This window comes from Petromyzon marinus, chromosome 2 (genome assembly GCF_048934315.1).
Source record: "Petromyzon marinus isolate PM22_M1 ecotype Great Lakes invasive population chromosome 2, UKy_Petmar_22M1.pri1.0, whole genome shotgun sequence".
Taxonomy (NCBI): domain Eukaryota; kingdom Metazoa; phylum Chordata; class Hyperoartia; order Petromyzontiformes; family Petromyzontidae; genus Petromyzon; species Petromyzon marinus.
In genome coordinates, this window is record NC_133668.1 from 13,413,350 (window position 1) to 13,425,352 (window position 12,003).

Genomic DNA, 12,003 nt, shown 5'->3' on the forward strand with positions numbered 1-12,003 from the left:
ATTTTTGTACAGGTATTTGTGACCGAGCTAAGACCATCAACTATTCTTTATGTCCAAATTTGAACTTAGGATCTCTGGGGGACCAACTCAGCACTTTTTTCTCTGATTGCCGAGCCACTAGGCCACTTCAAGAATCTCTTAAATGTAAAAAAAAATCATGTCATTATAAACAAATATTACATCTTACAATGGGCTCCAGGAAGTAAGACGCACCCCAAACTCGTGTTGTGTTAATCAAGTTATACAACTCTGGTCGCAAAGACACACACACACCAACCGGACTACAAGACGCAATGCTGACTTTTGCTTTAAAATACAGGGAGCAAAATGCATCTTATTATAAGATAATTATTATTAGAGGAACACGACAATTTGTGCTTAACTGTTTCTGGCTCATTGAGGGGGCGTTGGCCGGGTAGTTTGACAGTTTCATCGGACGATGCCATGAAGAAGGCAGAGTTATGTCGCATTCTGACAGTTTGTGTGCTTAGGTGGAGTAGCGGCTGCATTTATTAAAAAAACAGAAAGAAATGCTGCCCGGACAAGTTCAAAGAATGAGACGCAAGGCTGGGCTGAGCCGGAGAGTGGGTTTTGGGAGTGGTGTGACAGTTTATGTGGCCGGTGTGAACTGTAGAACAGTGATGTGAGTTTCACTGCGATGTTTCAGATGCAGCGATGTCGAGTTAATAGTAACTAATTGCATTTTGTTTCCTGGAAAAATCCTATTTGACGTAACATCTCGTTTGCAAGGGTGTCCAGGGTGTCAAGTGACACATTCGTCGCAAATACGGAATGACACAGATGTCAACATAAAAAAATATAACTCGCACAGTATGTCTATAATAAATCAAACACTATTTATAGTAGACTTGGGTAAGAGGCCTACGTGAGCTAAAAGGCTTTTTCGTCCTTGTGCTCAGACGTGGTTGCTTTGTTGAACTGCAAACCCAAGCAGCAGGTGCCTCTAGTGGAGGGTGTCAATCTGCACCTCGAACTTATCACATCACTTCCGTTAGTACCAGGACAAAAAAATATTTTTTCCCCACTTAGACCTCGTACTGCACCCTACCCTCGATGTAAGAATTGCACCGGAGTGTAAGCAAGTACAATGAATGAAGCACATCGCAGGTTCATGCGGAATGTCCCCGAGATGTCATGCTGAGATGCAGTCATGTTTCTGTAGAGTTGGGATGGGCCCTTAGATTTATACTGGATATACTTAATTGGATGTGGGCTGTACTAGTAATGTAAGTTTCAAAGTGATGTGAGGCTTTCCTGGATATAAGGTGTTGCTATAATATGGCACTATGTAACTTGCCATATGCCATACGCTTTCAATGCATGCTTGGTGGATCGAGCAAAACATCACGTGCTGCGAGACTCCCAACCTTAAGGGCTATCAGATGGTCAGTTTTTGGCAGTACATAAATGAGGTTGCTGACCTATCCGCATGCGTTTCTCATTCGTATATCACTACAGCAGTGGCGTCTGTGCGTGGTTGGCATGGGCCCTGAGTTGTGCCCCCCTGTTCAATTATCCCACCCCCACGGCTCTCTGTAAGCCGGCGTCTGGGTCCCTCAGACCCGTGGGCCCCGGGTGCGGCTGCATAACCGGCACAATAAATGCAACACAACTACGCTGGAGGCTACGCTCAGTTACCGACAGCGTTTGCGTTCCAAAACCGCATATTTGCGGTTTTGTGTGGCGCCTGTTTGCATTGCGCTTAACATGTGAAGGGTTTATTTCACCCTTACCACGGGGCCCGATTCCACAAATCCTGTGTTGAGTAGCACACAGGCATTGGAAGTTTACGGTAAAGTTTTTGCGTGCAACAAGAATATTTAAATAATGGGTTCATTATGGGCGAAATGGTGGCGCAGTGGGAACACTTGTATCTTACAACAATAACTATCTGGGTTCGATTCCCTTCTTGCGTGCCTTTCTGTATGGTGATGGAGTTTATTTGTTCTCCCGCTGTTCTGCATGACTTTCCTCCCTAACAGGAGACTTCTGAAACTAACTGAGACTGGATTAACAAGTGTGATACTACTATCAATATGTGTGTATACTTTGCAGTGGACACATGATACTGGAGGATGTATTGCTATTCTGACTGTCTCGTCTATGAATGTCTTCCTTCGGTCCTACGACACCCACGTGCGTGTATAGCTCGAATCTAATCCGGTTTTTATTCAAATGAAATGGATGCGATGTTTGTGAAGTTTGAGCGGAATTGCTCCTGCCTCTGAAACCGACTCCAGAGCTTGTTCGCATAAATCAATTCTGTTGGGGAAAAAAAAGCACCCACAGAATGTAAATAATTAAGCAAATGCTTATTTTTTTTATGTGGAGAGACCGATAGGGAGGAGGTGTGTCATTTGCTTATTTATTCTGTTAATCGCTTATGAGATTATATGGGGTTGCTCAATCGTTAGTTTACTGACATTAAGTGTAAACTATTTATCTTCATAAAACATTTTGTTTGAATAATACAATATTCCCATAAAATAGAATAAGTTTACTTAAAGATTGGCAAATGGGTAAATAAAGACCAGATGATTTGTGTACTGGCGTATGCACTTGTACAGCCCGTTTGTTAATCCATTGCTGAATGAGGGCCTTCGCACTTCTTGTGGGATTTTTTAAATATATCGATTTACTTTTTACATACAAGGGTGCGCATGCGCCTTTTTCTCACGCACCTTTAAGGGGTTTACGGAAATTGGCATTTAAGTTTTGTATAAACAGCTACAACAGAGTAGTGATGCTTGGGTAAATCCCTGCGATGTTAGGGTTGAGGGTACAGGGTGTAGGGCATACCAGTATGCTCGCACGCGCACTCATACCTGGGCCGTGAAAGTTCTGTATATTTTTTCCACGGGGGACGTGGAAGGAATGACACAGACTTATCGTTCCTCGTAAACGGGTCGTCCTCACCACAGAACACTGACCCCGCCCGCCTGTCAACTACAAACGGCATCCACCCTCCTCCATTTCCATCAATCCGGTGCCAAATATCGTTCCTCCTCCTCCACCCACTAACCGCGGCGCATCCAGCCGTGCATAAAAGGCACACCCTGCGTGCCAGAGAGCACCGATCTCTCCACGGTACCAAGCCTTCATCCGTCTCAACCTTAGCGTAATCATCATCTTTATAGCTCTCATTGGCAGCGTGGGCTTATAGATTGCGATGTCGACCAGCAAGGTACATTCGAGCTTCGTGGAGCATTCCACGTCCACGCCATTCACGGCGTCGCGTCTCAACTTGAGCCAGGGCCCGCACGTCACCACCTACAGCACCGTCTCCAGGCTGGGCGGCGTGCGCTCGGGCGGCGGCGGAGGTGGCGGCGGGATGTCGCGCTCCTCCAGCAGCTTCGGTGGAGGGTTCAGCTGTGGAGGTGGAGCGGCCCTGGGTGGTGGAGGAGGCTACGGCTACGGAGGTGGAGCAGCACTGGGTGGTGGAGGCTTGGGGCTGGGGTTGGGCAGCTTGTCCCTGGGAGGAGGTGGCGGTGGCCTCGGGTTTGGAGGATACGGTTTGGGAGGAGGAGGTGGCCTCGGGTTTGGAGGCTACGGTTTGGGAGGAGGAGGAGGCGGCGGTGGGCTCGGGTTTGGAGGCGGCAACATCGGAAACAGCGCCTCGTTCCAGGTGGGACGCTCCGTGGTGTCGGGTGGGATGCGCGGCACCGCGGGCTCCCTAGGAGGAGTGAGAGCCATACCACCGATGATGACCCGAGAGACGGAGCGGCAGACTCTCCGCACACTCAACGAGAGGTGAGACAGGTTGGATGATGAATGGTGATGCAGCATTTGGATAATTTCATTTTGCAGGTTGCTGCCAATTCGATGCTCATGTTTTCGATGGGTGATATATTTATAGGTGCCCCACAAACAATATGGATTTTTTTTTTTAGTTTAAAGCCGGTGCATTGCATTTCACCAATCTCAAGGCACTTATTACATATTTGATTCCTCTTCCCCCATAATCTATGAAGACATCCCTTTCATATTTTGCAATCACCTGTTGAGAAGGTCCAGGGTCATTACAAATCAGTGGCATATCTTTTAATGGATCACCATGTGCACGTCCACCTGAGGCGCTTTACTTATCCCATCGGAACAATAAAAGTAACGAATGCTTGAGAGATCTTTTCCAAACCACTCCTGGACAAAGCCATCTTCAAGCCGCATTAGTCACAGGGATTATTTGACCATGCATGCTCACACGAGTCAGACTGGAGATGTGTTGCTGAAATGTCTTCCGATTCCGCCTCTACGAGGGCGGATTTGAGTTTTTGCCCATTTTTCAAATTATGCTTAAATTGGTAGTGGCCTATTGGAGTGAACATTGATTGAAAAAAATATGAACAAAGAAAGTCTACCATTTAAAACATCTCATTAAACACCAGCATGTAATTACGGCTTGATTTGTTTTCAAGCGAGTGAACATTGGCCACAGACAATAAGAAACATGGTGCATGCGTGTGTGTATTACGTAAACAAGCTTGAACAAAGTTAATTCGTGTAAATATTTTATAACGTGGCTGAGGACCCACGTATTATTTCTTTCTCGTGGCTTCTTATTGCATCATTAACTCCCACCAGAGGTCCCATGCATCAGCGCTTCCCTCCAGAAGCCAACATGCATCGATGTGTATCGATACACGGAATGACTCGTGTTTCAGTGCTTCCCTCTAGAGCATGGTCTGTGCACCACAAGTAGTCCTGCAAGGCCGAGAGAAATAGTCTGCGGAACATTTGCAAATGCTGCATTTCAATATATATTATTGGTGGACCCATGCATCAATGCTTCCCTCAAGGCCTCCATTCCCCCCCTGGTACTGTAGTTGTTTGCATCGGTATATCCTCTCTGGTAATCACAAACATGCACCCGTCCCACCATCACCATTCGCCCAAGACCAAAACGACCTTCCACCTACCCACTCAACCACCCACGACCACCACCGTCCACTCTCGCCACCCAATAATCAAGCACCAGCTATCGAGATGTTACCCAGGGGCTACCCACCATGACCACCGAACCATCACCACCCACCGCCGTCTCTTAGTTTCATACCGTCACCGCACACCAACTACCACAACCACCCACGACTTGTCGCCTCTCCGCGACTCAGGTTCGCGACCTACATCAACAAGGTGCAGCAACTGCAGCACGAGAACGCGATGCTGGAGGCGCAGCTGCACTCGCTGACGGGCGGCGCGGTCGTGCAGCCCGTGGACACGGAGCAGCCGGGGGATGCGCAGGCGCGGCTCGTGGAGCTGAGGGGCGTGATGGACGGGATGGTGCTGGACAACGTGCGCCTGGAGATCGAGCTGGACAACCTGCGCGCCTTCGCGCAGGAGGTTAAGGCCAAGTGCGTGGCCTGCCAGTGCACACACGCACTCGTGCACACACGCACTCATCAAAACAAAGGCACACACCGACGCACCCCACATTGTGCACTGCCGTTCACGCCGTGACTGACAATGTACCCGCGGTGCCACAGGTTTGAGTTTGAGGTGGGCGTCAAGTACCAACTGGAGACGGACATCGGCCACATGCGCAAGGTACCACTTCTACGGCACACCAACGCCACCTTCATCTCCGCACAGACCTGTTGGCTGACGCACTGACTTGTGGGAATAAACCGGAGCGGCCCGTGCAAAACCACGCCACCACGTGTCGTACTATAGGACAACGCACACACAGCCCCGCACAGATGGATTCAAGAATCCATTGGTGTTATGCCATATCATTGTATGTATGTTGAACTTCTCTCGCACCGTACGTAGCCAGCTCGCAACCACAGGCCTAAAACACCCCTAGTATTCCCAAGGCAGTCTACCGTCGGAGTAATGTACTTACCGGGTTCAAACTCCGCATAGCTTTTGAGGTATGACGAGATCATCGGGTGCATTCGGAGTGATTTGCGAAGAGAGGCAAGTTGCACTGAGACTATTCTTCCGTGGATGAATACAAGTTCCCATTGTGACTCCCGCGCAGGACCTGGACGGCGCCACCGAGCTGAAGGTTGAGTTGGAGTCCCGGTACAGCATGCTCATGGAGGAGCTCGAGTTCCTAAAGCGCTCGCAGGACGAGGTGGGGAACCTTCACCGAGTGGCAGATCGCTTGTGTGTCTGAGTTTCAGTGTGTGAGTTACCTTGGCTCTTTGTGTCATTGTCTTTGTGTGTCCTGATGTGCAAGTGCATCAGTGTGTGACCTGAGTTAGATGACGAATATTTGAACTGGTTTGTGGGCTTCTCTTAGGTCGACTCAGCCCTTAAATCGGTACCTGGTGAGGTGTGTAAACATTGGCACTGGGGAGATGAAGGCGACCGGACGTGGTTATAGCCACCCATCGCCCAGTGTGCCTTACCAGCCTTAATAGGTGCTCGCTAAGAACACTTTGCCCAACAGCCTGGTGAAGGCTATACGGGGGATGTTTGTCTTTGTGGTGCACGTACGTACACGTGGCCGTGCGCTCACCATGCTGTTTGCCCACAGGAGCTGTCACGTCTGGGTGCAAAGCCCGACAAGGTGGACTCCTCGGCCACGATCGAGGTGGATGACGCACGCTCCATCGACCTGGCCGGGATGCTGGCGCAGATGCGGGATGACTACGAGAGCATTGCAGCGCGCAACCGCGAGGAGGCTGAGAACTACTTCCGCAGCCAGGCACGGCACCCCTCCCGACACTTACAGAATTACACGTGCACAAGCTGGAAATCTGGTCCATCAAGGGAGCCTCCGTTTGGTTGGGTGATTTCTACAGCACATAGGAAATACGCACGGGTGGAAACGTAAGCGCACGAACTGCGCGGGCCGGTTGCGAGCAAGTGAACACCCACGCTGGTGTGCAGCCTACGCGAATAGATGAACGTATCGTTTAGCGTGCGAAGATTCTACGCATCCTTATACCCTAAGGAGACTGGCTTATAAGCCTGCATGGGAATATCAATGGCCTGGTATTGTGATATTCCCAGGCAGTCCTATGCTAAACGGTTCGTGCATCAAAGTCCCGTGATTCGTATACGTTGTATGTAAAAGGGGTTCACGTAATCCCTCAAGCCGCTAGAGGGTCCGCAGCATTTACCACTAAACAAAAGGAACTGACTTTTTATATACACCCTTACAGTCCCAATAGAGTACTGACCAGGTTACAAACCGACTATGCACCATTTGCCGATGAGATCGAGCGCATTCATGTGATTTGCATCGTAGGACCGACTACACATGCTGCGCATCCCTATATGCCGAGTCACCATGGCTTAATTTGATCACCGGGTCAGCGACCGAGAAATTACTTCCACACTCGGCACACCACATCGAGTGCACATCTCTCGCTTTGGCTCCTACCAACGCGCGGGTCACCCGGAAAATGTTTGGTGAGAAATTAATCCGGGCGAACGTCCCCTCGGTTCACAACACAGGTGAGCCAGATCGAAGCGGAGCAAGTGGAGAAGAGCTCTGCCGTGGAGTCGACACACAGCGAGGTGTCCGTGGTGACCAAGAGCATGCAGGAGATGCAGATGGAGCTGCAGGGGCTGATGTCCAAGGTAGAGCCTCACCACACTGCTATCACGTCTACACTGATGATATTGACCGTCATGAAAAGTTACACTCATGCTTTGCTTTTTTTGCGGGTGTAATATAGTAGCCACGTGCCCATCATGGGTGTGAGGAATGAAATGGGACACCCTTCCCACCACTATCCAATTTCAGTCATTAGAAGACATTGATACTGAAGAAAAGTGAGTACTATTGGGTAGCACATTTCCCGAGAAAGGCATCATGACTGGTGGTGAAGACTGAGTACATGAGTGGCAGTCAAAGCAGTGAACATGCCTGGGAATGTGTCCCCAAGGGAAATGGAGCAATGAAATCTGCCCATGTGCAGGAAGCTAGATGTATTGTTGCATGACGACACTGCTAGATAGTGTGGGGAGGAATTCATCCAGCAGTGGATAGCCATTGTCTGATGATGGTGTCCTCACGATTGTTTCTTTTGCAGCACAACCAGCTGCAGCAGACGTTTATGGAAGTCGACGGTCGCTTCCGCTTCGAGATCTCCAATGCACAGGGGTCAATCTCGGACGTAAGCAGCACCCTGGAGCGATCGCGCATCGAGCTGCAGCGCCAGCTGGTGGCCTTCCAGGAGCTGCTGGACGTGAAGACGCAGCTCGACGTGGAGATCGCTACGTACAAACAGCTGTTGGAGGGTGGTGACGTCAGGTACGGCCAGAGATTTTTTTTGCTGGTTGCTGGTAGGTTGCAGTTAGACAGCTGGGTGCAGGAATACCGTTGAGGTCTCTTGACACGGACCGACCCGCGCGTGGATTTGAATTGGTTAGTGGGGAATAAGTCCAGGTACGCTTTGTGTGTTGTTCAGGCGATTGTGCCAATTAAGCAAATGAATGTGCCAATTAAGCAAATTCCTATGGTGATCTATCAAGTTGTATAAATCCATCCTTAAATGTGTAAAATGTATACAAAGTGAAAACGTTGGATACTTTAGTAGTGGTGGGTAAGGGGTACACTAAAGGGAAGGAATTGCACTGGCCAACAAATCACTCGTTCTAATCCTACGAACCGAGCTCATCAGACCAAAGCACAATGTCATTTTGTGTGTTATCAACGTTTTCCAGGACACCCCTCTAAAGACGATGATTTGCTTGAAGATGCAAAGATGCACTCGGCTCCCCTCTCGCCTGGCACCAAGCCCAGTCCTGCATGTGACTTGCTTTTCCCTATTCTTCTCCCCCATCCCACCCCTCAGTCTCACCGACACCATGGACGGGCTCGTGCCGACTTCATCCAACGTCTCCATCAAATACTACAGCAGCGGAGGCTTTGGCAGCAGCTCTGGTAACACCCTTTCCCCATCCCCGCCGCCACCCCACAAGTCTTACTGCATAAGGGAATTGCAGCCCCCTCGTTAAACAAAATGTTACCATCAAATCGTTTTCCGCCCGCGTGGAAGGTCATATCATGCTGATACAATGTGTGAGTAAAGGTGGTAAAGGCACTTCCCCACACTTGTTCACTCACGCCACTGCTGGCGGTGTGGGAGCTCCACTGTAGGGAGCTCTAGATACCCACTCTAGAGAGTATTCGGTCTACTCTTCCACACTGGCTTGATATCTTGGAAGAAGTGGAAATTCTCACACTTTACCCCACCGCATGCGACCTGTCGATAGACTTAACCACGGTTGCTTCCATGTTTACTGCTCGATGGACAGAGGTGGGAGAGATTTCAGAAACCTCATTGTTCAAACTGCCGCGCTGGAAGATCCAACTGGCGACCTCTGCTGCATTGCGTGCCCCGTGTGCTGCGAACCATTACACCCTGGCTTACGTGCAAAGTTCAGGAGTGTGTGTTTGTGGGGCACATGCAATGTTTTCCTTGATGTGTGTACCGTGACGTGTGCGGGTTGCCTCGGGTTGGGGGAGCCAAGACGTGAGAGAATAGGGTCGGGTCAAACAGTGGCTTTAGCAGCACCGCCCTCAGTTGCCAACGCGTTGTTCAGTAGACCGCTACGTCACCACCGCGTGCTCAGTCGTCGCTCATCCAAGTACTGATGCGGAATCCGGCTGCGCTTCGCTTTTCGAGATCTTACGAGATCGGGTGCATTCCGAGTGAACCGGTGAAAGTCATAGGCCATGACTTTGTCAACAATTGTATTCGCAAAGCTGGCTTCCATTGCAGCACAGGTCGTCGAGTTGCAATTCCAGGCAAACGTCCGTTTAATTAAAATATTTCCTCTTGGCTGTGTTCTCTCGCGATGGAGCATAGGCACAGTGCAGAGGTGGGAGATTGGTTCCTCGTGGAGAATGACGTGGGAATTTAGTCAAATGTATAGATTTAGCCTATTTAAGTGTCAGCAACAATGCATGGAGTGCAGAGAGAGAGATGGGTAAAGTAAGATATCGGTGGCCAAACCTTTTAGCTCCATTAAATCTCAACGCAGCTGGTTTGACACTGAGAACTCTATATGTGTAAGAGGCTCACGGGACAAGAGCTGCCTAATAGATTAATCTAGACACACGTATTATGTGATAGTCATATACTTTGTAAAAAAATTGTCTAGAAGGCCAATGAGTCGACGGACTGAAAGGATAGTTTATTGTTATGGAGAGCGATTAGCTTGTTCCTGTTTATGCAAGTATATTTTATGTATGTGTTGTGTAGCATGTATGCAAGTAAAAGGCTCAGCATGTCCTTCATACACTCTTATTCACACTTAGTATATAATTGTTGGGGGAGCGGTGGTGCAGTGGTTTGGGCATTGTGGTGCACAAACCTGGCAAGCTGAGTTCGAGTCACGGCTACGGCTAACATCAGTGGCGAATGAGATCTCAACCGAGCCTGGGCTCCCCCCCTTCACAACCACGCATTGACTGGTGTGGTGAAGTATCAACTCCCTTGACCGACACAGCAATGGAGAAACCTCACACAGAAGTGGAATAATTTTATATTTTTATGCCTCTAAAGAAACATTCAGCCCTAAGCTGTTGTACAAACTTTAATTAAAATAAGAATTTAAAATTACATTTAATCAAAACGTAATTTATTTTATATATTTTATGTAATATGTTACTTTTAATAATTTTATTTTGAAATAGCATTAATATTTTACTCTATCACGGCGTGCCTTTTTCCGAATGGGTTCGTTACGTGGCCTGTACATTTTCTGTAGATAACTGGCAGGTCATTGAAATGCGATGTTCTTTAATAGCCGCTCGTGAACCCACTTTCCCCGATGTTTATTTGATAATAGTGGATAGTGCATGTGATGCACACGTATGCGGAGGGGTGAAGCAATGGGCCTCGCACTTTGCTGGTCACAGGTGACAGGAGTGGTGAGTGGTCAGAACCTGTCTCGCTACTCCCAAGATTCAGCCTTAAACATCTAGTGTAGCCTATAAGTATCAGCAATGGGGAGACAAAGACGGCAAAGTGCTGGCGACACCACCCCCTCATGCCCCTTCATAAATGCTCTCTCGCAGCATTGGCCCAAATAGCTTGTATATCTGGGCGTGGTGATCCATGCATGTAATCTAGCAACTTTGGAGGAGAGGATTGGTGGATCACAGTAATTTGTGAAATTCCCAAACCAACTGGGCTGCAAGGCGGTTAGACGATATTAGTACAGCCAGTAGATTACATCCATTTGTGCGTAGCTTTGATTGTTATCTCCACGTATGCAATATTATTCTACGTGCAGCCTGGCTTCCTCTGACACATGAAACACTTACCAATGAAATTGACCAATGATCTAAAAAATGCAGGACCTTTCTGAAAACAAGTCTCGAGACTCGGCGAGGCTTTCCTGGCACTTTTATTTGTATCACTATGCAGGGCAATCATCGCTTGTCTTTTCGTGATGCACACAGGTAGCCATTGCAAGCTGGGGTCGTCCAGTATGATCTCAGGGGGCAAGGGCGGCGGATTTTCGTCAAGCAAGAAGGTGCTCATCAAGACCATCGAGACGGAGAACGAGAAAGTCGTGTCAGAAAAACACACGGAGAAGTAAAGTTCGGCACTTGATGTCATCGGTGCCTGTGGCTTTTTCACAAAAGAAAAACGAAACGAAGCTTACACCATCGATCGAGTCACTTCTAACCATCACTTTCATTTTTCTCAAATTTGGCGATCAATGATCGTAGATGACTGCACACTCAGGTGTGGATTCTCATAGATGTGCTCTCTCCCTGTGTCTGCAGCTGAAATCGTTTCAATAAAATGTTTAAAAGAAAGCAATCGGTATTTTGACTGAGTGTAACAATTGAACGTGCAATGATGCGAATCGCCGTGCATTCAAATAACACATTGTGATTTCTGAGAGTAGCAGCTTTGTCACCCCTGCAGTGATAATATAATCAATGGCGCACACAGATTATAAACAAATAATGATGGCCAAATTGGGTAAACCACAATACAAAGTCACTAATTTCAGGAACAATTTATGAATGCATGCAAATACATTTTTCAGAATAGAATTAAA

The 12,003-nt window shown here is 48.3% G+C and overlaps 1 protein-coding gene across 1 annotated transcript; it reads left to right on the forward strand.

The window, feature by feature from the left end:
* The first annotated feature begins 3,076 nt into the window (after positions 1-3,076).
* Positions 3,077-11,755, forward strand: LOC116946936 (keratin, type I cytoskeletal 19-like). The gene is made up of 9 exons (XM_032962221.2): positions 3,077-3,771; positions 5,133-5,372; positions 5,505-5,565; positions 6,002-6,097; positions 6,503-6,673; positions 7,429-7,554; positions 8,010-8,230; positions 8,775-8,863; positions 11,393-11,755. The coding sequence occupies exons 1-9, from the start codon at positions 3,191-3,193 to the stop codon at positions 11,530-11,532; spliced, it is 1,725 nt and encodes a 574-aa protein (XP_032818112.1). The 5' UTR covers positions 3,077-3,190; the 3' UTR covers positions 11,533-11,755.
* Positions 11,756-12,003: the final 248 nt, after the last annotated feature.

Coding starts and splice junctions, on each gene's coding strand:
- LOC116946936 (XM_032962221.2), top strand. CDS start 3,191: ATGTCGACCAGCAAGGTACATTCGAGCTTCGTGGAGCATTCCACGTCC. Junction 6,674..7,428: donor AGAACTACTTCCGCAGCCAG/GCACGGCACCCC, acceptor TTCACAACACAG/GTGAGCCAGATCGAAGCGGA. Junction 8,864..11,392: donor AGGCTTTGGCAGCAGCTCTG/GTAACACCCTTT, acceptor TGATGCACACAG/GTAGCCATTGCAAGCTGGGG.